Here is a 27,084-nt window from a genome sequence, read left to right as displayed (position 1 = left end):
AAAAATCTGATCTTATGTAAACCACAGAATGGATACATGTTTAATTTTTCCAGACGGTTATTGGACAGTCATTTAAAAGGTGGTTACAACCATATTAATGCTTTATAATACGAAGTGACTTTTAAAAGTGAAAAAAGATGGAAATAATTTCGGCAATAGAGCAGCTATACTTCCCTTTACAAATCAGGTGATGAATACCGTAAAGTAGACTTACTGTTATACGCACAACCCAGGAGCTTCTCATAATTCAGCATCTTGTCCAGATAATCAAAACACTGTCATCTTATTACAGCTCAGGAATGCTACAATAAGCGCTCATCACTCTTGCCTTCCTTTCAGCCCTTACTAAAAAGGAAACAAAATAAGCAATCACTCATATTTCAGATCAATGTAATGAGCCAATATCAAATTTTATGGTCTGTTTTTCCTGTGTAAATATTTGTAATTAAAGGAAGTTATTCTAGCAACACAAAATGCTGAGATGACTGGCTGTCAGTTTTTCACAGCATTATGACAGAATACTTAACAACTCTTGCTCATTGCTTACTTTACAATTCGTGTAGTCAGAGGTTTGAATCCTGGAACTGAGTGACATTTGAATCTGAGAGCCACTCTTTGGAGGTCTTCATCCGTTTTCGGCCACACAATCTTTTGGGGGTGGAACGTAATAGCTTATAGGAGGAAAAAGTGGCAGAACAAGCCCAGCCATGAAAGAAGTGTACTCACTGGTGGCACGGTACAGAGATACATAAATGTTCGAGTAACGAAGAAGCCAACAGAGTAAAACATGCAACAAATTCTATATTTGTAGACTACATGACCTCTGTGCACTGATTTAAGTTTTTTATAAGGAATTAAGCCATATAGAGTTCAATCATGCAGACCGGAAGTTTCCAGGTCTGAATCTCAGGCTTTCCTAAGCTAACTGATTTCATCCAGAGGAGTGCTTGGGGACTACAGTCGGAAAATCAAAGGGAAGAATCCTCCAGGGTTCCCATTTCTGGTCAATATTCAGTGATTCAGCTTAGTGCATGTGGTTGCAAACAGATTGGGCTTGACTGTGATGCCCTATACAGTTGAATACTCTGGAAACACCCAAAGTTTAGGTGTGCACATGAAAGAATGGCTACTCTGACAAGAGCTAAAGGCCAACCTTTATGTCTCCTAACAAGATTCTGCATCTCCAGTAGAAAATTGGTGAAATATGTAAATAAACCTACATATAATGAATAATTTCAGAAGTGGTTTAATGCAGAGGACAGCCCACAAGAGTGGAAGTTAGTAGTTCTATATTTCTAGGTATGGCATACAAATCACTATTGCAAAATTAGGAAAAAAATACTTTAAACAATTTCATTTTTTAAAACTTGTAATGGGTGTTTCTAGCTGATGTAAGAACCTACATATTCTTCCATTTAAAAAAGTAGTCTGTTCATTTTTTGTTTCCTAATAAATCTGGGATATATTTACTGGGGGGTGTCATCAAATAACTTCCTATCACTTGACAACATCCATGTACTGTGAATGGCTTACAATTACACCACACAATATAGTTAACATAGCAGTTCTCTAAGTTATAGAATGTATTATTGATTTATGTACACTTCTGATTATAATTTGTTTTATGAGAAGATCATTTCTGAAGCAGGGTTGTTTGCAGTTTGCATTGCAATAATTGTATTCAATAAAAATAAAAGTAAAAATATAAGATGGATAAATATCCTCTGCCAAGAGCTGAGAAATGTAACTATTTTGCAGCAAAATATTAATATTTTATAGGATAATTCACAACTATTTACATTGTAAAGACAAGACCAGAGATGGATGACTTGTGTAACCCCAGGGTCCGAGACATATTCATCTCAATGTGGATAAATCTGAATGCGAAGCACTTATTTTACTCAGATAATGAATGAGAATAATGGGTATTGAGTCCTAGCATAGGTTTTCTTCCATGTACAGAAGGGTTTAACCTCTGTTTCACTTCCTCTCTATGACAGTACAGCCAAGATCATGGACTCGGCATGTGAGAAATTGTCACAAATCCATTCCTACTATGCTATGCTGCAGTGCACCAACGTGTTATGTCTCTCTCTTGTCAGTATTTTTGTATTCTTTCTCGCTATTTCTTTTTCTTTCTGTGGTCTGTGCACCTGAATGGCTTATGTTGGTTCTAACTTGGAGCAGTTTCAACCTGCTAAGCTCTGTATATGTGAGCCTTGTGCCATAGGCCACCTGTGCCTAGAACAATAACTGAAAGATAGAAGCGTTAGCTCATATTACACAACATTAGTAAAATAAACAAGCATGCCTCCATTAGAAACAACAGTCCAACTGGACCAGCATTGTTTACTGTGGAAATGGTCAGGACCCATTTGTGAGCAACCTGCCGGGCTGGTACAAGATGTCTGGCATATGTCATATGTTCTGTAGTTTTGCTGTAGGTGGTCTTCAGTGAAGTAATTTCTTGTATTTCTTTTTATCATTGTTACCAAACAAATTTGTATCAACAGTGGAAAATGTGCAGTCAAATTTGGATAGCAGTCATACCCATAACAATTTGTCCTCTCCCTCAAATTATGTTTTTGGATCCGTTCCGGGCAGTTTTTCAGAGCTGCGCTATGCTCCAGTTGTATTTACACAGACTGCTCATTTTGTTTCAAGGGTTTGGTGACGTTCCAAGACTGCTACCCTAGTTGGTCTAAAATCCAAAGGAACCTGGAGCTGGTTCCTGGCACCAGTAAAGTGGTTCTTTGCAATGATATATTCTCATTAAGGCAAGAGGACAGATTCCCACACTCACCCTAAAACAAGTCACAATTTTAATACATTAAAAAACTGGCTTTTGAACGAATCCATTTTAAGTAATCATTGTAAACAAAATCTGTTTGCCTAAAGAAAGCCTATGAGCAGTCATTTGGTATCAGAACTACATGTGCTAATGAACCAAAAGCTGTTAATGTGGTTTCTTCAGTTAAATTGATTCATGAATTTTGAAGAGAACATTATCTAATGAATTTACTCTGAATAGAAAGCAATTAGAGGGACATACCATTCTGCTTAACCCCAAAGACACCCTAGTGCCACAAATTAAGTACATTTTGAAAACAGATTCATAAAAACTGAAATAGATTTGCTGTCTTGTGACCTCTACTAATCCTTGTAAATTAATGAACAAAAAAGTTAATTCCTAAGCTGACCCTGTTCTAATAACACATGGATTATACTGAGTTATAGTACATTTAGGGTCATAATATTAATCAGATTGTTCCAGTAAAGTTATTATGTTTTCTGATAGACAGGCAGTACTTGGTTTTAGATTCGAAATACTGTACTATTTCAAATATCTACTGAAATGTTATTCAAGTTCCTGCTGTAAATGCACAATCCATCACCCAGCGTTTAATGAAACATTATTCATATCAACTGTGATGTACTGTGTAGTAAGTAATAGCATTGTTCCATGCCGTAAAGTTAGTTGCTGCTGAAGTGTAATAACATATTGACATATTATATCAGTATAGTATTAATATGGAACTTGAATATGCAGTGTTTATGTGAAGGAAATTGTAAAACATATAAGAATGCCAACTACTTTAATGCCATGTCTATGCAAAAATAATCTACAGAGTAAATTCATGTTCCCTCACATACCTGGCAATGGTATTTACTTCATTTATATGAGAACATTTTTATCAGAACTACTTCTAGGCACCTTCCTATATATAGTTTTCTACATTATAACAGTGACTACACTGAGCATTTAATTGGCTGTAAAGTGCTTTGGGATGTCCTGAGTTCATGAAAGGGGCTGTATAAAAGCAAATCTTTCTTTCTTTTCTCCTCCCACCCCCGCATACTTTGGTTTCCCTCGTTCACAGAGCAAACTGTGGATTTTACAGATGCCTTGTTTGGATCCTCTGTGGATTCACAAAGTTCCTTGTCTTGTGCCAAAATGTTTATCTTGAGTTTTGCAATGATTTTGATGAGGGATTTTAGTCTTTCATATCTTGATTACTGTATTTAGTGTGGATATAATAAAATTGGTTCTATTGCATGACCAGTTATCACGGATGCAAAGACTGTTATCATGTAGAGACATTATTTAATTGCAACAATTCAAAATGTTTGAAGTTGAACAGTGTGCTTAAAAAGCATTTTGAACAGCCAGAAGAAAAAAATTAAAAGTTTACATCAACTGTGTATGTGCCAGGCTAAAAATAGTGGCTAGAAAGCAAACATATCTAAGTGCTAATTAAGGATGGGTGCTGGGCATCGTTCAAAAATGTTTTCATATTGTAACCAAACTATATTTGCATATTTGAATGAACTAAGTAATCAACTGAATCACTTCTGCCAAATTACAAAGTATTTGCAGGACAGAAACAGGCTGTATGGCCCGATAGATGTTGGTGTTTATGTTCCACGCAAGCCTTCCCCCATCCTTCAACTAAACACATCAGCATATCATTCTGTTCCTTTCTTGCTCATGTGCTTTTTTTTCATTCACCTCAACTACTTCTTGTGATAGGGAGTTCCTCATGCTAACCATTCTCTTGGCAAAGAAGTTTCTCCTGAATTCCCTACTGGATTTATTAATGACTATCTTATATTTATGGTCCCGAGTTCTGGTCTCACCTACAGATGAAAACATCTCTCTGTCTACCCTATCCAACCCTTTCATAATCTTAAATTTGTTGTCTACAACTCTTCTGCCTTTACACATAGATAATAATAGAAATATATGATCCAGTTTTTTTTGTGTGGGGCTGTGCACATTCTGTGTGCATCTGTACTCCTTTCTGTAATGGTAACAAAGATTTTATTGTGTCACAGTAAAAGTAGACCAAGAATATCAGAATAAACACAATACAATACAATATCACAAATCGCAATTTTGAATAAGTGCTACCGGCTTGTTTGCTACATGGGACAAGGTTCTGTGACCTCAAAAATCAGGAACAGCCAGGCTCTGCCCCTGTGCAGCCAGTCTCTCAATGCAATGTAAAAGTTGTGCTACAAAACAACAAATTGAAACTTGTTTATCTTTGGAGGGGATATATCCCTGCAAAAGACATATGACCCTTTAGGCACTTTTCTGTGCCATCATGTTCCTGTATTGGTGGTGTTCTGCATACTCAGTGCTTCACAGAATACCAGCCTCTGAAGGCTGTTGTGACTGAAGCTGGCATTGTTTCATTCCTCTAGATCTATTGGCACAACTTGCCAAGTACTATGTGTCACTGCCATCTTGGCCATTAAACATATGCAAAATGGAGGCTTGTGACTTAAAATTGGAGCGGGATGTTGAATATGTTTAGAATGTGCATTGCTATAGATATAACAAATATGGAAGCATAAGTGCAATTAGACTGCAAATATTTTTAGATATAAATATGAATGTTTATTAGATCATTAAATTTTAGTAGCACAGATATTTTTATTTCTGCTGGTAGTAAATGTTAATGTACTCCATATTAATACTATGGTAAATTTGCAATATTATATTCTGTATTCTATATTCTATAACTGTAGCTTGTGATTACTAATAATTAGCTTTTAAAAATTAGATACAAATAGTTATTTCATGGTTTTGTTTTGTCTTCCATATAAGTTAATAATTAAACTTCTCTGTTTTACTGCAAACCTTTTAGACACCCATATTCCACTGACTGTGGTTTTGCATTTTCTGTAAGGCTTGGGACTGCTTTTCCTCAACTGTACCACCCTAAATTGGAGCAGTGGTGGAAAATGTGGGACAATTGTATAGGGATGTCTTTTGCTGCATCCCCACCCTAAGGGCAATTAGCCTGCTCTTCCCCACAGCCTAGTCGTGAAAGCCAGTGGAAGGTGAAGCTCAGCAACCCAGCTGGTATACCTACCTATCTTCCATCTGTGTTACTTCCAACCCCAGGGACTACCAGCTGAGAGGGTGTTAGTAGTTCCTGGGGCATTGGTGGCAATATTGATTAGCAGAATGTTGAATGGAGGAAGAGGGTTAGTATTTTGCTTGTTTATATCTCTCAGTGCTCCTTTTTTATCTCTTTTCAGAGGTCCCCTGGCTCCTTGAGACCCGTGTAAACTTTATTGCAAATGCCACTTCAGGGATCCTGCGCCCCATTAAGATACCTCCTTTTTTCAGTTAGCAGTGACAGACTCTTTCTTGCTTCACTCTGCATTTTTAATAATGCCCTATTGGAGGAAATTGGGTGAGAACATTGATGGGATCAGGCATCGAGCTCCCTCCTACAGAAGACCTACCCCAAAGTAAAATCCAGGCGTTGAACTGTAATCCTCGCAGACCTTATGAAAAATAAACACAGAAAAATGTGGCACTGCATGTACACGATTCACACGTCCTTCATAAAATCATAGAAATTACAGAAGGTCAGTCAGCCCTGTGCTGGTGCTAAATCTTCTTCTGGAGCTATCTACCCTAATCCTATTTTACTGCTGTATCCCCAAATCCTTCACTGCACTTCCTTTTCAAATACTTGTCCAATTTGAGTTTAAACAAAAGCAAAATACTGCAGATGCTGGAAATCTGAAACAAAAATGGAAAATGCTAGAATACTCAGCAGGTCTGGCAGCATCTGTGGCGAGAGAGAAAAAGTTCATGGGCTGAATTTTCGGTCCCCACTGGGGCTGGGATTGGAGGCGGGTGGGATTGGAAATTAGCCCTGGAGTGCCGATTAGCCGAGTGCCGAGTAGCCCCGGATCCATCCCGCCTCTGGGCCGTTTTTGTGGAGACGGGATTAGGCAGGGCACCTGGCCCACATGCAGCGGGTAGCTGATTAGATTCCTTAAGGGTCCAATTGAGGCCAATTAAAGACCAACTGGGATTTTGCATTCAGCCTCCAGGTTCCCACACCAGTAGGGGCGGGTTTAGGCTCCACAGTGGTGGCCTGGCTGCTGAATCGATTTTTTTAAGGCTGTGTTTGCTGACAACGTAGCCACTAGGTGGTGCAGTGCTTGCACATGCACAAATGCAGGCTCTTCAGCTGGAACGTCAGTGTCTGCGACGTTTAGGCAGCTGCCAGGATTAAAGATGGCGCTGCTCAATTTATCACAGGAAATGCTTATGGCTAGATCATTCTAGCAAACTAACCTTACATTAAGTTGGGTGGAAGCCCAGTAATATGCTACTATGTAGTTGTAGGATACTAACTGTAATCCTCAGATCCATTTAATATTCCAGTAATCCTATTAAATACAAAAGGAATTTTATGATTGAATTTCCATTGGAAGATAATGAATTGACACCCTGATAGATGGAAAAGAAAATCGGGCAGAGTATAAAATGTGCTGCCAATTTGTTATTGTGATTCGTTTATATGGCTGACCAGGACTGATTTCAGCTGAACACAGCTACTAGCTCCCACCCCACTGGCCGCTCTCCCCCTCGGCAACTCGCTTTCTTCCCCTCCTCCCCACCGGCTGCTTTCACCTCCCCGCCCCCACCACCCCCCCACGCAGCCGTTAGCTCCAGACATTGCTGCTCCGCTACTTCCCTCCTCTCGCTCCCACATTTCATCAGTCTTCACACACCGTCTGAAGAAGCAAGGGGTGACGGGGCGACGTAGGAGCGAGTGGCCAAGAGAAGGGAAGCGGCGCGGCCTAGAGCTAGCGGCCGGAAGGTGGGGGGGGGGTGGGGGATTGCGGAGAGCGAGCTGCCGGAAAGCGGGGTGGCGCGAAGCGAGGAACAATCGGCCAGGGGAGTGGAGGGAAGCAGCGAGGTCTGGAGCGAGCGGCTGAGGGGAGGAAGCGTTGAGGCCTGAAGCGAGGAGGGAGAGCTCCAGCCTCAAAGTCTCCCATTTAGCCGCTTCCTTCAGCCGAGTGGGGGGCTGGATACCCAATGACACGATATCACGCATGTGCGAAGATGGATACGCGATGACGTTAGTGCTGCATGATGACGTCATCCCACGCGTGCGCCACTGTCCTGGCAAGATGTAACTGAGAATGTGCGCAGCTTGGCACACTCTGATGACATCAGCGGGTCGTTGCGTTGTCAGGAATCACTTTTTTTAATTAAAGATTTAATCAAGTTGGAGAGAGAGCACCTCCCTCTTGAAATGCCCTCTCTCTCGTTTACCTTCCATTACAGCCTGCTGCTGCACCTCGCAAGCTGCAAGGTCTCTGATTGGCCCTCCAGTTTCCTGAGCCCGCCCACCAACCTTAGTTGGATGTAGAACCTGTTTCCATGCCAATTAAGGGGATGTCCCCATAAAAATCCTGATGAGTAATTGTTTCCTCCCGGTGGGAGTGGTGATGGTGGGGGGCGTGGATTCAGGACCCAGAAACAGTCCCTTCTAATGTTTCCTGCTCCCAGAGGGAAAATCCAGCCCAATGTTTCACCAAAACTGGGAAAGGTTAGAAATGTAATAGGTTTTGTTCCAGTGAAACACAGAAGGTGGGAAGAAGAACAAAAGGAAAGGTCTGTGTACAGCGTGCAGGAGAGGGGAGATTAAATGACAAAAGATTTCATTTCATTTTGTCTCAATAACCACTTGGGGTAAAAGGTCTATTTGCTAAAAATAAAACTGAGAAAAATGTTCCTCTGACAGTCTCTTTTGAGTGATAATCCTGGGATTAGGATTAATGTCTTCACTTATATATATTTTTGGAAACAAAAAATACAGAAATTCACAAAATTAAAGCCTTTAACATTAACCAGATTAAAAGACAGTAAAGAAAAACCATGAATAAATCTTTTAAATGACAAAAAGACTGAAAGAGCAAACTTTAAGTGTTAACTTACAATTTTGTAATGCAGGAACATACCCAAGGTCTGGCACTAGCATAGACAATCGGACTGGTAAATTACACACTTTAAATGCATTTAAAGCTTGCCTCTACTATCGGGGCGGCACAGTGGCGCAGTGGTTAGCACCGCAGCCTCACAGCTCCAGTGACCCGGGTTCAATTCTGGGTACTGCCTGTGTGGAGTTTGCAAGTTCTCCCTGTGACCGTGTGGGTTTTCGCCAGGTGCTCCGGTTTCCTCCCACAGCCAAAGACTTGCAGGTTGATAGGTAAATTGGCCATTATAAATTGCCCCTAATGTAGGTGGTAGGGGAAGGTGGGGATGTGGTAGGAATATGGGATTAATGTAGGATTAGTATAAAATGGGTGGTTGATGGTCAGCACAGACTTGGTGGGCCGAAGTGTCTGTTTCAGTGCTGTATCTCTAAATAAAAATAAAATAAAAATAAACATGCGTGGCAGTGAAGCCACGCCACATTGTATTTCGACACTGGGATACCTCACCAAGGTGTAAGCCAACCTGCTGTTTCTGCAGGAGTGTGGACTACCGCACCTCAGCACCTACAGGCAATGGTCACGATGCTGGTACCACAGGCCATTGATCTGGTTAGAAGGAAACTATTGTGTTCCTCTAGCCTTGGTATTCTGGTGTGAGGAGGCAACTGCACCATCACTAAAGTAAAGGAGGTGATGGACAGTCACCTCCTCGTAGCAGATGTAATGTACAAAAATGCTCCACTCTGTTTCATCAAAGTGTATGCGCCAGCTCTGAAGAACGAGTGACAGGCCGTCTTCCAGCAGCTCTGACTGCTGTTTGCCATGTCCGAGCCAATCATTCTAGGTAGAATTCAACTGCATCATCGATGTGGCTGGACAATCCAGTAGGCTTGACACCATGTCCAGACTCCTGTTGGAAGCAGTAAAAGATACCAAGCTGCACGACTTCTTCAAACCTGCAGACAGAGCGCCATGTAGATACACCTGGTCAAGGCCAGAAGGTCCATCTGTTCCGGGGTAGACTTCCTGTTTGTGTCCCAAGGGCTCAAGGTCAGATCCACTGACATCAAGCCACCATTACTTCCTACTGGTCGACTGTCACCTCCAGAAAGACCAGAAGTTTGGCAGCGGGTCATGGAAGCTGAACATGAAACTGTTCACCTCTGAAAACATTGAGGAACTCCAAAGGGACTACAAAGGTTGAAGAACTGTGAAACCGCTCTTTGGTTCCCTGACGCTCTGGTGGGAAGTGATCGAGATAACATCGAGGTTCTTCATCTTCGAAGGTGTTCAGGAGGCGAGAGAGAGAGAGACAGAGGGAAATGTCCCGACTCCAGAAAAGCATGCAAAATCTGTTCTAGCTGCAGTCGAGGGGGGTCGATGTCAGGAAGGATCTCCAAGAGGTGATGATCCAGCAGGCCTCATCTTTGCCTCGGAGGCTTCCAAGATCATCATCTGGTCCGTGGAGCAGGATGTGACGTGCTCACATTTCTTCTTCCGAAAGGTACACAGATGGAGCTCTGTGATCAGCAGCCTGAAGGAAAAAGCTGGCTCAGTAATGTGATCGCTGCTAAACATACGAAGAATCGGCAAATCCTTTTATGCTGTGCTGTAGCACACAGACAGCATGACATCCCAGTCCTTCCTGTCCTCTATCATGGAGGTCTTGGACGACTGTAAGCGGGAGAGACTGGATGAACTACTAACTCTAGATGAGCCAGTAAAGGCTGTCAGGTCCTTTGAGATGAGAAAAACTCCTGGAAGGGATAGTATACCGGTCACGTTGAATTTGACTCTGTGGGTCTTGACCGGCCCAAACTTGTTGGAAGTTTATGGGAGTATGCTTCTGGCTGGCAGCATGTCAGAATCCATGAGGAATGGTATCATCACCCTCATCTACAGGCCGAAGGGGAAATGGAAGCGATCAGAAATTGACGGCCCATTTCACTGCTTAACGTTGACTACAAAATTCGGTTCAAGGTCATCACCTATCAGATCATGTCTCCTCTGGAGTTGATGATCCACCCTGATTAGACCTGCGCTGTACCTGGCAATAAGATCTCTGATAGCCTCGTGCTACCCAGCGATATAATCAGCTACATACAGGACAGGAAACTGGACACCTGCCTTATCAGCTTGGACCAGAAGAAGGCCTTTGACTGAATATCACACGCCTACACAATGGACATGCTGTCCAAAATGGTTTTGGGGAGGGAATCTGCATTTGGATCCAGCTGCTCACATCAGAAGTGCAGTTTCAATCAATGGGTGGAAATCAGAAAGCTTTCCTATCAAATCTGGAGTCAGGCAGGGCTGTCCTCTATCCCCTTTCTTGTTCGTATGTCGTATCGAGCCTTTTGCCGCATCCATCAGGATAGATGTGGGCATAAGCGGGGTGTCGATCCCAGGCAGCGGAGGCGCTCAGGTCAAGCCTTCCTGTACATGGACAACCATCTTCTGCTTGAACCCACTGACGGTCCGCAGACTGATGAGCATCTGCAACTAATTTGAACTGGCCTCAGGAGCCAAAATAAACCACGGCAAGAATGAGGCCATGTTCTTTGGGAACTGGGCCAACCAATTCTTTGTCCACTTCAGCGCCAGGTCAACTACCTGAACGAGCTGAGGATATGGATCAGAGGGACTGGGGTCTACGCCAAAAACTGGGAGGAGCGTATAGCCAAGATAAAACAGAAACTGCCATGTGTGAGCGGCACTCCATTTCTATTGCGGATAAGGACCTGGTCATCAGGCGAGAGGTGCTCTGTGTTGCTGTAAGTGGCACAGGTCTGGCCCATACCCCGCTCCTGCAACCCGGCGGTCAGCCAAGCCATCTTCCACTTTATTTTGCGGAAAAATGGACCATCTCCGCAGGGTCATGATGTACAAATCTCCAGATAAAGTGTGGGGAGGGGATGGGGAACGTATCCAAGGTCATCCTCATCCTGATTGCCACCTTTGTGTGCAGCTGCATCAAGCAGTGCATAGACCCTTGGTATGCAAACACCAGGGGCTGGATTTTCCATTTGGGGTCAAGACTCTGATGTGGGATCAAAAGTGGGTCCCAACCCTCAGCACGTCGGGAATAGTCACCTGACACAAGTTTCCGAGGAATGGCCAATTAATGGCCAGAGGGCACGCTCGCCATCCAATTAATGATGCCAGGAAGGCTTCCAATTTTGGACAGCTAATAGGAGGCCCTCCAGCACTGAGAGAGCTGCAGCTTGCCATGGCAGGTAAGGGAAAGAGAGGGTTCCTCAAGATGGAGGTGTTCTCTCATCCCTTTTAAAGTTTATAAAAGTACCAATAGCCACTGCTGCCAGACTGCCTTTGTGGAGGGGGAGCTCCATCACAGGGCAGGCACATATGCTAACTCCTTTAACAAAGAGGCAACTGAGGGATTTAATAGCTTGTAAGCATTTTTGTAAATACTGAAAAGAGAAACAAAGTGCTAAACGTGTAAAAATCATCCCAGTCTGTGTGTGAAAATGTACTGGAAAAACAAGTGAGTGAAGTATTTCTAAGATGGAAGGGGAGCACAATAGAATGTAAATGAAAAAATCAAGTAGGAAAAGCTAGGGTTTTGCTGCTGTCTCATTTACATTAGGAAGACCAAACATAGGTTACTCCCGTCCCCATTCTCACTATCCCCTTACCACCTTTTGTCTTTCACGTTGCTCTCATAAACCTCAATGCAAACTTATGGAATAGTAGAGTGATTCTGTGGTCCCATGCTAAAGAGGTAATGCGGGTCAGAGAAAGCACTACAGTGTTGTAGCTCTGATACCCCTACCCTTGCTCCAAGTGAGTACAACTTCCCAAACTGAGCGCAGAAAATCATTCTTCATATCTCAATTATTACTCATAGGCTTTGTTCCTGTGATCTGAATATTGACATCAGCATCTTCGGATCTTAAAAGTCTTTCTGATTTTCCATTCTAATATTGGTTTCGCTCAGTTGGTAGCATTCTTCCCTTGGATCTGTAGGTTGTAAATTCAGTTGCCACTCCAAGACTTCAACAGAGGATAAAGACTGAATTTCCAGTGCAATACTGAGAGAAGTGACGTCCTTTGGCTGACACAGGGAACCAACGCCCTGTTGGCTCTTTCAATGGTTCCAATGTCCTGGCCAAGATTCCTCCCTCAGCCAACAGTACCAAAACAATTAACTGGTCATTTATCAGCTTTCTGTTGTGGAACATTGCTGTGTGTAAATGGCTGCCAGGTTACATAGAATTACATCACATTCGGTCCTACTGGTCAATGCCAGTATTTATATAGTACACAAGCTTCCTCCCACTCTAATGATCTCTTCCCAGTCTACTTAATTACAGTTCAAAGTAATCCATTGTATGTAAAACACTTTAAGATATTACTTTTTTTTATTCTTTCATGGGATGTGGATGACACTGGCCAGGCCAGCGTTTATTGTCCATCCCCAATTGCCCTTGAGAAGGTGGTGGTGAGCCGCCTACTTGAACCGCTGCAGTCTTTGTGGTGTAGATACACCCACAGTGCTGTTAGGAAGGGAGTTCCAGAATTTTGACCCAGCGACAATGAAGGAATGGCAATATTGTTCCAAGTCAGGATGGTGTGTGGCTTGGAGGGTACTTACAGGTGGTGGTGTTCCCATGCATCTGCTGCCCTTGTCCTTCTAGGTAGTAGAGGTCGTGGGTTTGGAAGGTGCTGTCAAAGGAGCTTTGGTGCATTGCTGCAGTGCATCTTGTATATGGTACACACTGCTGCCACTGAGCATCGGTGGTGGAAGGAGTGAATGTTGAAAGTAGGTGGATGGGCTGCTTTGTCCTGGATGGTGTTGAGCTTCTTGAGTGTTGTTGGAGCTGCACTCATCCAGGCAAGTGGAGAGTATTCCATCACACTTCTGACTTGTGCCTTGCAGATGCTGGACAGGCTTTGGGGAGTGAGGAAGTGAGTTACTCGCCACAGAATTCCCAGCCTGACTTGCTCTTGTAGCCACAGTATTTATGTGTCTGGTTCAGTTCAGTTTCTGGTCATTGGTAATGCCCAGGATTTTGATAGTGGGGAATTCAGCAATGGTAATTCTATTGAATGTCAAGGGGCGATAGTTGGATTCTCTCTTGTTGGAGATGGTCATTGCCTGGCACTTGTGAGGCACAAATGTAACTTGCCACTTATCAGCCCAAGCCTGAATGTTATCCAGGTCTTGTTGCATATGGACACGGACTGCTTCAGTATCTGAGGAGTTGCAAATGGTGTTGAACATTGTGCAATCATCAGCGAACATCCCCACTTCAGACCTTATGATGGAGGGAAGGCCTTTGATGAAGCAGCTGAAGATGGTTGGGCCTGAGGAACTGATGCAGTAATATCCTGGGATTGAGATGATTGCCCTCCAACAACCACAACTATCTTCCTTTGTGCTAGGTATGACTCCAACCAGTGGAGAGTTTATCCCCTGATTCCCATTGGCTCCAGTTTTGCTAGAGTTCCTTAATGCCACACTTGGTCAAATGCTGCCATGATGTCAAGGGCAGTCACTCTCACCTCAGCTCTGGAATTCAGCTCTTTTGTCCATTTATGGACCAAGGCTGAAATGAGGTCAGGAGCCGAGTGACCCTGGCAGAACCCAAACTGAGCGTCACTGAGCAGGTTATTGCTGAGCAAATGCTGCTTGATAGCACAGTCAATGACACCTTCCATCACTTTGCTGGTGATTGAGAGTAGACTGATGGGGCAATAAATGGCCAGATTGGATTTGTCCTGCTTTTTGTGTACAGGACATAACTGGACAATTTTCCAGTGTTGTAACTATACTGTACAGCTTAGTAGGCATGCAGCTAGTTCTGGAGCACAAGGCTTCAGTACTACAGCTGGGATGTTGTCAGGACCCGTAGCCTTTGCAGTATCCAGTGCCTTCAGCCATTTCTTGATATCACACAGAGTGAATTAAATTGGCTGAAGACTGGCATCTGTGATGCTGGGGACTTCAGGAGGAGGCCGAGAAGGATCATTTACTCGGCACTTCTGGCCGAAGATGGTTGCATGAGTTACGAGGAAGAACCATGTAGATATAAGCATTTCTTGTTTTTCAGACTAGAGCACAAAAATCTAGTCTGACACCCCAGTGCACCAAGAACGGAGTGCTGTACTGTCAGAAGTGCCATTTATTTGGACGAGGACTTAAACCGAAGCCCCGTCTGCTCTCTCAGTTGGACGTAAAAGATCTGATTGAACTATTTTGAAAAGGGGGGGGTTATCCCTGGTGTCCTGACCAACATTTATCCCTAAATCAACATCACAAAAACAAATTATCTGGTCATGATCACATTGCTGTTTGTGGGAGCTGACTGTGTGCAAATTAGCTGCCACATTTCCTGCATCATAACAGTGACTACACTTCAAAACATACTTCATTGGCTGTAAAACACTTTGGGACGTCCTGAGGTCATGAAAGTCTTTTTTTTCTTATTCTTTCACTTACATCCCTTCCATCTTGAAAGCTTCTCATCTTTTGTATTTATAATGCTATGTAACAGACTGACTGAGATGGCTTTTGTATGTCTTCCAACCTTTTTTACTTCTATCATTTTAAAAGCCAATTAAAGTCTTTGTAAAAGTAGTTAGCATATTGTATTCTTGACCTTTACTTCCATTCTTTGCTTTGGTCAGCCATAAAATGGGTCTGTACTACATCATTTCTGGCAAAGGGTCTTCTTCACCCAAAACATTCACCTCTCTTTTGACACTGAAATGTCAGTATACCTGTGTATTTCCAGTACTTTGTAATTAACCATTTTAATTGCTCTGGTGGGCAAAGACTTGACTTGGTGTAGTATATTGACTTTATCCCATGTTTGGTGAAAGCCTCAGTTGACCATATTTTAAATTCTGTTAAATTAGTTAAAGACAGAAGTGCATAGCTGCCTTATGATGCTCTAAAGTGACCATTGTTACACCATAGAGTGATATAATTTTAAAAATCTATGGAGTATGGGAGCCTTTTATAAAAAGACAAGAATATAGAGAATAAAAAATGAGTGAGATGATGAAAAATGCATGAGATTATGAATATGGTACTTCTCGATTAAAGCGTAGGCCAGGTATGTTGCAAAGCAGTTGCATATCAAGGGGTAGAGATGAAGTTGCACACTGCAAGAGGGAAACTTGAAACTCGGTCCTGCTTTTTCCTTTCTGCAGCTGGAGATCATGGGGTAGGGGTAATTCATTTTACCAATAGCAGATGTCTTGACAACAGCAAAAGATGTCATGTTCCAATGATCCAGGCACAGAGTTTGAACTCCTGTACTGTAGTATCACGTGGCTTGAACAGCATATTTTATTATATTCTACAGTGGAATGTTAGTTTTTTCCCTCTCTGTTAATATATTGTTATAACTTATGATGCTTTGCTTATGTCACAAGTAATGTGAGCAAAAATTGAGCCATTTACACAGTTATCAGAAGCCAATATTAGAGTACAGAAATCCAGAACCCTATCTTACAACCTGGAAGGATAGGGTAAGCAGGTGCATGAGATCACTAGCATATGCCAGTTCCCCTTCTCGTACACACCACCCTGACTTGGAAATGTATTGCCATTCCTTCACCGTTGCTGGGTCAAGATCCTGGAACTCCTGATCTAAAGCACTGTGGGTGTAACCTACACCACAAAGATTGCAAAGGTTCAAGGAGGTGGCTTTTCACCAGTTTCTCAAGGGTAATTAGGGATGGGAAATAAATGCTGGATTTGCCAGCGATGCTCACATTCCATGAATGAATATAAAAAATTTGACCAAAAAATATTTCAAACTATCATTGATTGTAAAGATATAATGGAAATATCAGGGCTGTGTGATTATTATAAATATCTGCGCAACTGGTGGTGCCCAATAACTTGTGAAGGAAGCATTGCTCATTCGTAACAACAAATTAATGCACATCTTTCACACAACTTACCCATGTTCGCAAGTGCACCCTGTCATTGGTGAGATATGAGCCTAGAAGTTCGGGTGCAGGGAGCAATCGGCAAGGGAGGGAGCACCAGTGATCAGGAAGGGGAGAGGGAGGAGCAGAGATCGGGGGAGAGATTGAGGGACTGCCAGTTATCAGGGAGGAGGTAGCGGCAGAGACGAAGAGTGGGGCAGTGGGGGGAATGCGGGGCAGCAATTGGGGGAAGGGAGTTAGAGCAATCAGGGGCTGGGGGTAGCGATTGGGGAGAGGGATAGGAGCAATCCGGGATGGTGTGGGAGCTAATGAGGAGGGGGGAAAGCAGCGATCAAGGGAGGAAGGGGCACAATCGTGGGGTGGGAGAGAGCAGTGATGATCGGGTGGAAAACAAGCGACTGGCAGCAGCCTGCATCCTTTTAATGTGAGGTCGGGAGGAGCACTCCTGCATGTTTGCCTGGCACCAACTGCCTCAGGACAAACCAGTCTTACAGTAGGGACCTCAAACAGGTGATAGGCCCTCTATTAGCATTTGCAAAAGATTAAATGTCCCTTTCAAACGTGGGAACTGCACGCTGACCTTTTGGCCTTAACCAACATGCATTTTTGGCTTGTAATGCACGTGTGCTTCCTGCCTGCCATCGTGGAGGCTTAGGAGACCATTTATTACCCGAAAACTGGTACTGCACAGCCAGTTGGGTGGCACCCTCCGACAGTCTCCTCTAAGGGTTTCATTGTAGTGGTCTGCTGTATTCTCCATAACGAGGCCCTCCAGAGAGGTATGGATCTATTGGCTCCTTGTAGAATCTAGGTAAGTGTTGCTGTATTTAATCTGCATTAACATTGTGTTGAATCTAAACACATGCAGGGATTGACTGTTCTTTGCAAGTTACAAGATAACTTCAGATGATGGCTCTTTGGTCCATTTAATCTTCTCTTTCCAAACTACCAAACCTCCATTCCTCCTATTACACCATCTACCTATGTCTTAAATTAGCCCAGGGTCCTGTCATCCCATACCAGCCATTGATCCCATCTATAAAGTAGTATCTCCTGACAAAAAACAGAAAATGCTAAAAGGCACAATGGGCTGAACTCTTGGGCCCCGCTGGGCACAGAAACAGAGGTGGTTGGGGCCCGAAAATACTGACGCCAGCTGGTGTGTTGGTTTGGAGATGCTGATCCCGGCACCAGCAGTGTTCACCAGGACAGGACAAGGATCCCATCCACCTCCTGACTAAGGCCAATTAAAGGTATTAAAGAACTCATAGTGAGCTTATAAAAGGGGAAGGTTAAAATTTTCACGGGGGTGCACGGGTTATAAGCGCTGTCTGGATCTGACCATCTGAAGGGAGGTAGCAACAGAGTGGGGAGCCAGTCATGGTGGCCCTATAAAAAGGGTCAGCAGGGCAGAAAGGGACTCAACCTTTGGAAAGGAGGTGCCCTTGGTGCTGCACTGGTGGCGGGGAGAGTGGACACTTAGTGCTCAGGCATTGAGTGGGTCATCACCCTCCTGGCATTGTGGGGAAAACAAGCAGGGGGCAAGGCTGCTAATCACAATAGGGCAGCTACCTGTCTAAAAGGAATGCTGCAGCTGGCAATGGGGACACAACTGTCAGATTTTGGGCCCAATGACAATGAGGGGCAACCCTTCTCGGGAAGAGTGGAACCCGAAGCATCAGGACGGCACGGGAGAGGAAAGAGTGTGGGAAGGCAACAGAGGCCATACCCTCAACACAATATATACTGCCGAAGATGGAGCTTACCTGGAGATGACTGCGACCCAGCGCCACAGGAGACTGCAACTCTCCAGGCAGATGGTCACAGATGTCTGTGCTGTTGTTGCCGAAGACCTTGCATCTCGCACCACTGGTCGCCATGCCTTGCCAGGAGCCATCAAAGTCACTGTAGCCTTGAACTTCTTCCCTTCTGGCTCCTTCCAAGGATCAGCTGCAGACTTTAATGGCATCTTGCAAACGGCAGCACACCACTGCATCTCACCGGTCACTGATGGTCTCTTTGTCAGAGCTGGACAGTACCTTCATTTCAGTACATTCATGTCGCAACAGGCACAACCTCACAGGCACAGCAGATAGTTGGTTTCAGTGCCATCGCTGGATTCCACCAGGTGCAGGGCATCATCAGTTGCACCCATGAGACCATCAAGGCACCCAGCGACCACCCAATCATGTTCATCAACAAAAAGAGCGTCCATTCCCTCAAAGGTCAGTTGATCTGCGACCAAAACGAGAGTTTCCTCCATGTGTTCGCTCACTTTCCTGACAGCTGTCATGACTTCTTCATCTTCCAGCAGTCCATGCTGCCTCTGATCTTGACTCAACCCTCAAAGTCCACGGATGGATCTAAGGGGACAAGGTATATCCCTTGAACACATGGCAACTGACCCTTTGCGGGAGCCCCAGACAAGGCCCAGACACACTACAACCAAAGCCACCTGCTCACTAGGACAACCAGCAAGCAGGCCATGGGGCTTCTGAAAATGCGATTCTGGTGCCTAGACCAGTCGGGTGGTGCCCTCCAATAGTCTTCTACCAGGGTCTCAGTCACTGTGGTGGTCTGCTGCATTCGCAATGATATGGCCCTCCAGAGGTACAGACCTTGAGCACAGTGAGGCCCTGGAAGGGGACAGCTCATCAGGGAAAGAACAGGAGCAGGAGGTGAGAGAGGATGAGGAAGTGGAGGGAGTTGACGCTGAATAGCGTCGTGCCCTGGCTGCACAAAGAGGTGAAATGGTTTGGGTCATGAAGGGCTGGTGAAGATGCCTTGAGTGTGAGAGATTTCATTTTTCAACTGAGCGCTTCTGGCCCAGGGCATGGAAGGGAGTCGGAGATGCCTGTGCTAACAGATCCATGGAGGATGCAACCTAGAACATCTAATCACTGACTGTAACTGAAAGAAGCACATCTGTCCAGAGGCTTTGCCCTTACTGTGGAGGGTCCCATCATCTATTTCACCACCTTATGCCACTTTTTCTGTCACGGAAGCAATAAAAGGAGTCCCAGATGTGTGGCGTAAGGTATCATTTATATACTGCAAAGAGGAAAACACTGGAGACTGTAAGAAGACACCCCAGTGACCCACTCAGTGCTCTGCACAACGCGGTGGCCTTTGCACTCAGCCACTCTGACACTGTGCTCCCCTTGTGTCTTTGGAGATGGTGGAGACAGCCTGCTCGCTCATCTCGGCTTACAGCTGAGAGGCATATGGCAGTTGTCCTTGATGCGGAGGTACCAGTGGGGGCATTTCCAGAGGCTGCTGCACCTACATCATTGCAGTGGCAGCCTCTGTCATTGGGCCCTGCAGCACAGATGGTCCCTCATTCAGAGGGGCTAAGGAGGCCGAGGTTGGTGAGGGCACCCCATGAGAGATGGAACCCTCACTCTCTCCCCACCCCCCGTGACATCCTCAGCCTTTTCTAGGTGTTCCGGATGCCTGGAGAAGGACACCAGCCGGGGTGCAGCTGGCATCCGTTCCAAAGATCTCTGCGCTATCAGCGCCACTAACTGGTCCAAGCTACACAGTGTCTCATGCAGCCTGTGGATGTCACTGCACAGTTCTTGCACATACTCCAATTGATACCGCATATGGCTGTATACGAGATTAGCCACTTTCTCTATGGAGGAGGTCATGCGCTCAAAGCCCTGAGACATTGTGGCGCACATGAGCTGGATGGACTTCTACGTCCACTTTCCAAGACCCCGCACTGCCTCGGGGAACTCCGACATGTGGGAGCACATCTCCTGCTGCTGTTCAAGCTGGAGCCTCCTTTCTAGTAACTCCTGAGGCCCTACATCTGTGCCCAAGTGAGCAGGGAAGTGACTGTCTGACCTCCTCTGAGGGGAACTGACCACAGCAGCCTCTGGCTCCGGCACCACCTCCTGCTTTGATCATCACCCTGTGTCATTTTACCTACGTGCACGAGGTGAGAGTATCTGTGCTGGTGGACTGTGCGCTCGTAAGGTGTGAAGGTGCTTCTTCTCCTTCTTGCTGCTCTGGGCCCGCGGTGGGAAGGGGAGAGGGTGTCGTGGTTTGGACATCTGCACCTGTGGGAGACACAAGATGAGATGATAAGAGCTAGCCTAGGAGAGTGGAAATCGCTCCAGTTCTGAGGCTACCCAACGTTACTCAGGGCGTGACACACTGTCGAATGGTGGAATGCATTTCACTCCCTTAATGAACAGATCACCCTGTGTGATCACCAGATCCACCATGAGCTCTCAAATTGCCAGGCCCAACTGCCTCCTCTTCCACTATCCTGCTGCTCCACTGGGGGGAACACGGTGAAGAACCTCACCCCTCCTCCTGTCTGGACCCTCTCCTGGACATTATGTGCCTATTTCATTTGAAAGGATAAAAAAGAACGAGATAAGGCACTGTTGTCCTCTGTGTCCAATGTCATCTGCTCCTATCCATTAGGAGCTGTATGTCTCAGTGGTGACAGGTTCTCAGCAGCACTATGGCTGTGAGCCATTCTGAGGGGTCAGTAAGTGGCCTGGGCAATATCCTCTCCCATGTTCAGGAGCAACATGTGCCCTGAGACTGCTCAGGTGGTGTGTCCGCTGGAGGGTGCAAACCCTGTGTCCTGTCTGGAGTATTGCAGGTTGCACTCACCTTGCCAGAATGAATTAGGTTGTTGAACCTTTCTGAACCACTGAATCCATGCTCTTCTAGGCTCTTTTCTACTGCTGACGGCGGCAGCTATCTGAACCCAGAACTCTTTAGTTTTGGATGGTGGCCTCCTGCCAACCCCTGGGAAGAGGTCCTTCCTCATGTCAGGCCTCCTGTTCTCCTGTGACATTTCAGTTCCCTCTGATGCTGTGAAAGGCTTTGGCGCAATCAGCCGATCTCTATCTCCGGACAACCAGCAGCCTGTGATGGTTACTGTAGGGAGTCTAAATCAATCCCCCACTTCATCTGACCCACCTCTGTCCCCACCCCCACTGGCTCTAATTGGGCAGGGAACCCATCTCCATATCAATTAAGGGCTCACCCCTGTGAAAATCTTGACGTTAATCTGTTTCCCACAGGAGAAGGGTTCACCTCCGCCCATGGAGAAAATTCTGCCCTATGTGTCTGTCATCATTTGTAAAGAGAAAATCAGGTTATTGTTTCAGATCTGGGAAAATGTACATACCGAAATGTTTTCTTTTTGCAGATGTTGAATAGCTTGCTGGGAGTTTCAAGCTTTTACTTTTTTTTCTTTTATTTGTATTTTCTGACATCTGCCCTTTACAACCTTCTGTATATCAAACATGCCATCTATATGACTACAGTAATGTTTCCTAGATTATATCTTGTAACAAAGAGAACAAATGTCATACATTTTGGCAAATGTTTACAAGCAGTGAACTGGCTTTACAATTTCATAACTTTGTACCCATATTAAAATCATCAGTATTAAAATGATTCACAAATAAATATTTACACCAATAAATTATAAACACTTCTACATGATGAGTTTTCAACAATTTTGAAAAAAAATTGGTAACTGTATGGTGTTTTTTTTTAGCAAAGCAGCTGCTTTGGTCATTAATACTAAAGTGGTCAGTTGGAAATTGTTGTCAGTCACCTGAACAGTGTTCTCTGTTCTCTTCTTCAGCTACCTTCACCTGCAGCGTGTTGATGACTCTGCTGAATGACGTGAAATTTGGAGAAATGACCTCGTACAAGGAGCTAGCAACACTGGCAGGCAATTCAAAAGCAGTGAGGGCTGTGGGAGGAGCCATGAGACGTAACCCTGTAAGTTTATATCTGTGGCTGAAATAATGATAAACCATGATACCAATAATTGTATCATTGCAGTTGTACCATATCATCTTGCTGACAGAAATGGTCCCATTGTAATAACAAGTTCTGATCATTTTTATTAAAATATTTGTCATTTAGATTCATAGACTATAGGGCTAATTTTGAAAATCTGCACTCCTGGAGGGGAGCCTCACCATATTGGGCAATATGTGTGTGCAGTCCCCATCATCTTCCATCCAATCCACTTAATGATAGAGAGTCGTGGGGCGCCTGTTCACAACGTGTGCTCCAGACTGAAGAGACTCCCTGATGGAAGCTCACATGCATAAAGCTTACCTTTACCATCTGCTAATGTCCATGAAATGGTTGAAAAATGGAGAAAAGAACATTTCAAATTCATCTTTTTGGAAGCAATATTTATGTTGCATAGGTAATAAAAATATATGTACGAATTTCTCCAGTAACGCAACTTGTAATTGAACCAGCACAAACCAGAAGGGTTCACTTCCGTTTCTGTGTTGAGTTAGCTATCTCAGCCAGGCTGGCTTTGGTTGTAATTGTCTCAGTGCTCCTGGATGAATAGGGATGAAAAATCAACCAACAGATTATGCTCCTTCTCACTTTTTTTCTGGTCCCTGCTACAAAGTACACGTGTGGTTGTCAGAATACGTCTTGGCTGTGACGGCTGCCACAGTAAAATAGGTAGCCAACACTCACTGCCCGCATGCACACGTGAATCACATATGAAGGATGGCTGGTTGGAACCATACCCCAGCAGAAGCCAGCGTCTTCAGAAGAAGGGAAGGAGAAAAAGGGGGAGAAAGTTGCCACAAAAAAATTAAGTACACAAAGACTCTTTTCTATGAGGAAAATCTGTACTTAAACATGAGATTCAATGGCCAAATTATACAAAGCTTCCACCCTCCTATACACACACATGCACATACTGCTGTTCTTTGTCCATTTAGGTCTCCCAATGCTGTATCCCACTGGGAGAACATAATTGCCCACCTCTGTTATCGTGTTTATTTTCAAACGAGCCTGACATCTAACTTTTAAATAACTTATGCTCCCGAATCCTAAGTTGATGCAAATCCACTCAAACATGCGGAAAAAACAGGCAGAGCCAAAAAAAAAGGCCGTCAGCTGTCAGTCTACAATAGCCAGCATACCCTTCCACACACAAATATTTTGCCTACCTGTCTACTTGTGTAGACAGAGGTTTTTTTTTGCTTTTTTTTTTACCCAGCTTTTTTAGCCAGTTCCTGCACAGCAGGCAAGGAAAGGTTGAAGGAAAATCAGTGTGCAACATATGAGAGTGGTTGAGGTCAGCAGCAGTAACATTTTTTCCCAACCTAACAGCTCATGAAACTGCCACAGTACAGAGGGTATGAATGTGGGAATCAGATTTATCCAATGAATCCAACATTTTATTTTATTCTAAATAAGGTATTGGATGGGAAACTGCACTGTAGTTATAGTCAATAGTACTCTGTAATCAGATGACATAAAGTGTACTTCTGTAAGGCGGGATTGGTCCTAGCAGTTTTACCTCACTGCCCCTTTCCCCCCAATGCAGTGCTGTATAATCACACAGTGTTCTATTCAGCAACCCAGCTGAGAATTTGCAAAGGTTTCTATTGAGGGAAGGGAAGTTTCAATGTCTGTTAAATCACATCTTCAAACCAACAGCACTGTGGTTGGAAACTTGAGGCTTAACTATGAGATCTACTCACTATCATCACATGATTAAGTTTTTTAAACTAGAAATTATTGAAATTATCTTTATTTGACTATTTTTTGTCACAACACTTTTCTATGCTTAAGCAGCTGCTTGTGTTGTATTAGTGTATTGCACAGGAAACTGAAAGACCATCTTCTATTTAAAATGGTGCTCCATTTTCTATACTGTATAACAGATTTGTCACAAAAAGTACACTTGCTATATTCAAATATGACATGAATTCTGCCACATTTAATGAGCTATTTTAAGATAAAGTAAACATACCTAGAGTACATAAATATTATGTATGTGAATGCCTTCTGCAATGCATAACCTGGGGACTATATTAGTCAAATCTTTTATGAAATAAAAACAAAAAATGTGAAATTACACAGCATCTGAACAGAGAAAAGGCAGATAAATGTTGGGGATCTTTCATCAGACAATCAGTTCTGTCTATTTCCGACATTTTCTGTTTCTATTTTCTAATTTCTAGCATTCACAATCTTTTTGTAGAATAATAGACATTTCAAGGCAGAAGGCACCATTTGACCATTATGCTTGAACTGGTGCTACAGTCCCCACTGGAGCTACGTAGAATAATCCTATTTCCCTACTTTTTCCTAAGTAGCCTTGAATATTTTTGTCTTCAAGTTCAAGTTTAATAGAAACATAGAAAATAGGAGCAGGAGTAGGCCATTCGGCCCTTTGAGCCTGCACCGCCATTCAAGACAATCATGGATGATCATCCAAACTCAGGAACCTGTTCCTGCTTTCTCCCCGTATCCCTTGATATCTTTAGCCCTAAGAACCATATCTAAATCTTTCTTGAATATATTTAATGATTTGGCCTCAACTGCGTTCTGTGGTAGAGAATTCCACAGGTTCACCACTCTCTGGGTGAAGAAATTCCTCCTCATCTCAGTCTCAAATGGCTTACACCTTATCCTTAGATTGTGACCCCTGATCCTGGACTGCCCCGCCATCGGTAACATCCTTCCTGCATCTAGTCTGTCCAGTCCTGTTAGAATTTTGTAGGTTTCTGTGAGATCCCCTCTCATTCTTCTAAACTCTAGCGAATATAAGCCTAATGGACCCAATCTCTCTTCATACGTCAGTCCTGCCATCCTGGGAATCAGTCTGGTGAACCTTCGCTGCACTCCCTCCATAGCAAGAATATCCTTCCTCAGATAAGGAGACCAAAAATGCACACAATACTCCAGATGTGGTCTCACCAAGGCCTTGTATAATTGCAGCAAGACATCCTTGCACCTGTACTCGAATCTTCTCGCTATGAAGGCCAACATACCATTTGCCTTCTTAACTGCCTGCTGCACCTGCATGTTTACTTTCAGCGACTGGTGCACAAGGACACCCAGGTCTCGCTGCACCTCCCCTTTTCCCAATCTATCGCCATTCAGATAATCTGTCTTTCTGTTTTTGCCACCAAAGTGGATAACCTCACATTTATCCACATTATACTGCATCTGCCATGTATTTGCCCACTCACTCAACCTGTCCAAAATCACACTGGAGCTTCTCTGCATCCTCCTCACATTTCACACTCCCACCCAGCTTTGTGTCACCTGCAAACTCTTTATATTACATTTAATTCCCTCATCTATATCATTAATATCTATTGTGAATAGCTGGGGTCGTAGCACTGATCCCTGTGGTACCCCAGTAGTCACTGCCTGCGACTTGGAATAAGACCCCTTTATTCCTACTCTTTAGAAACATAGAAAATAGGAGCAGAAGTAGGCCATTCGGCCCTTTGAGCCTGCTCCGCCATTCATTATGATCATGGCTGATCATCCAAACTCAGTACCCTGTTCCTGCTTTCTCCCCGTATCCCTTGATTCCTTTAGCCCTAAGAACTATATCTAAATCTTTCTTGAATATATTTAATGATTTGGACTCAACTGCTTTCTGTGGTAGTGAATTCCACAGGCTCACCACTCTCTGAGTGAAGAAATTTCTCCTCATCTCAGTCCTGAAAGGTTTACCCGGTATCCTTAGACTATGACCTTTGGTTCTGGACTCCCCCCACCATCGGGAACATCCTTCTTGCAACTGCCCTGTCAAGTCCTGTTCGAATTTTATAGATTTCTATGAGATTCCCCCCTCACTCTTCAGAACTCCAGCGAATATAATCCTAACCGACACAGTGGCGCAGTGGTTAGCACCGCAGCCTCACTGCTCCAGCAACCCGGGTTCAATTCTGGGTACTGCCTGTGTGGAGTTTGCAAGTTCTCCCTGTGTCTGCGTGGGTTTCCTCCGGGTGCTCCGGTTTCCTCCCACAAGACAAAGACTTGCAGATTGATAGGTAAATTGGCAATTAGCAATTGCCCCTAGTATAGGTAGGTGGTAGGGAAATATAGGGACAGGTGGGGATGTGGTAGGAATATGGAATTAGTGTAGGATTAGTATAAATGGGTGGTTGATGGTCGGCACAGACTCGGTGGGCCGAAGGGCCTGTTTCAGTGCCGTATCTCTAAACTAATCTCTCCTCATACATCAGTCTGGTAAACCTTCGCTGCACTCCCTCTATAGCAAGAACATCCTTCCTCAGATAAGGAGACCAAAACTGCACACAATATTACAGGTGTAGCCTCACCAAGGCCCTGTATAATTGCAGCCAAACATCCCTGCTCCTGCACTCGAATCCTCCCGCTATGAACAAAGAACAGTACAGCACAGGAACAGGCCATTTGGCCCTCCAAGCCTGCGCCGATCTTGATGCCTGTCTAAACTAAAACCTTCTGCACTTCCGGGGACCGTATCCCTCTATTCCCATCCCATTCGTGTATTTGTCAAGATGCCTCTTAAACATCGCTATCGTACCTGCTTCCACCACCTCCCCCGGCAGCAAGTTCCAGGCACAAACCACCCTCTGTGTAAAGAAC

At 44.2% G+C, this 27,084-nt stretch overlaps 1 protein-coding gene across 1 annotated transcript in view; it reads left to right on the top strand.

Annotated features, from left to right (window-relative positions):
* The window catches only part of mgmt (O-6-methylguanine-DNA methyltransferase), a 449,047-nt gene that overhangs the window by 391,500 nt on the left and 30,463 nt on the right, over positions 1–27,084 (top strand). The window contains exon 5 of the mRNA XM_068052718.1: positions 22,307–22,446. Coding sequence (XP_067908819.1) covers positions 22,307–22,446 — 140 coding nt within the window. The remainder of the gene's footprint in view (positions 1–22,306; positions 22,447–27,084) is intronic.

Source organism: Heterodontus francisci, chromosome 20 (assembly GCF_036365525.1).
Source record: "Heterodontus francisci isolate sHetFra1 chromosome 20, sHetFra1.hap1, whole genome shotgun sequence".
NCBI lineage: Eukaryota > Metazoa > Chordata > Chondrichthyes > Heterodontiformes > Heterodontidae > Heterodontus > Heterodontus francisci.
Note: the sequence above shows the minus strand (reverse complement) of the source record. Positions and strands in the feature narration are given on the sequence as shown.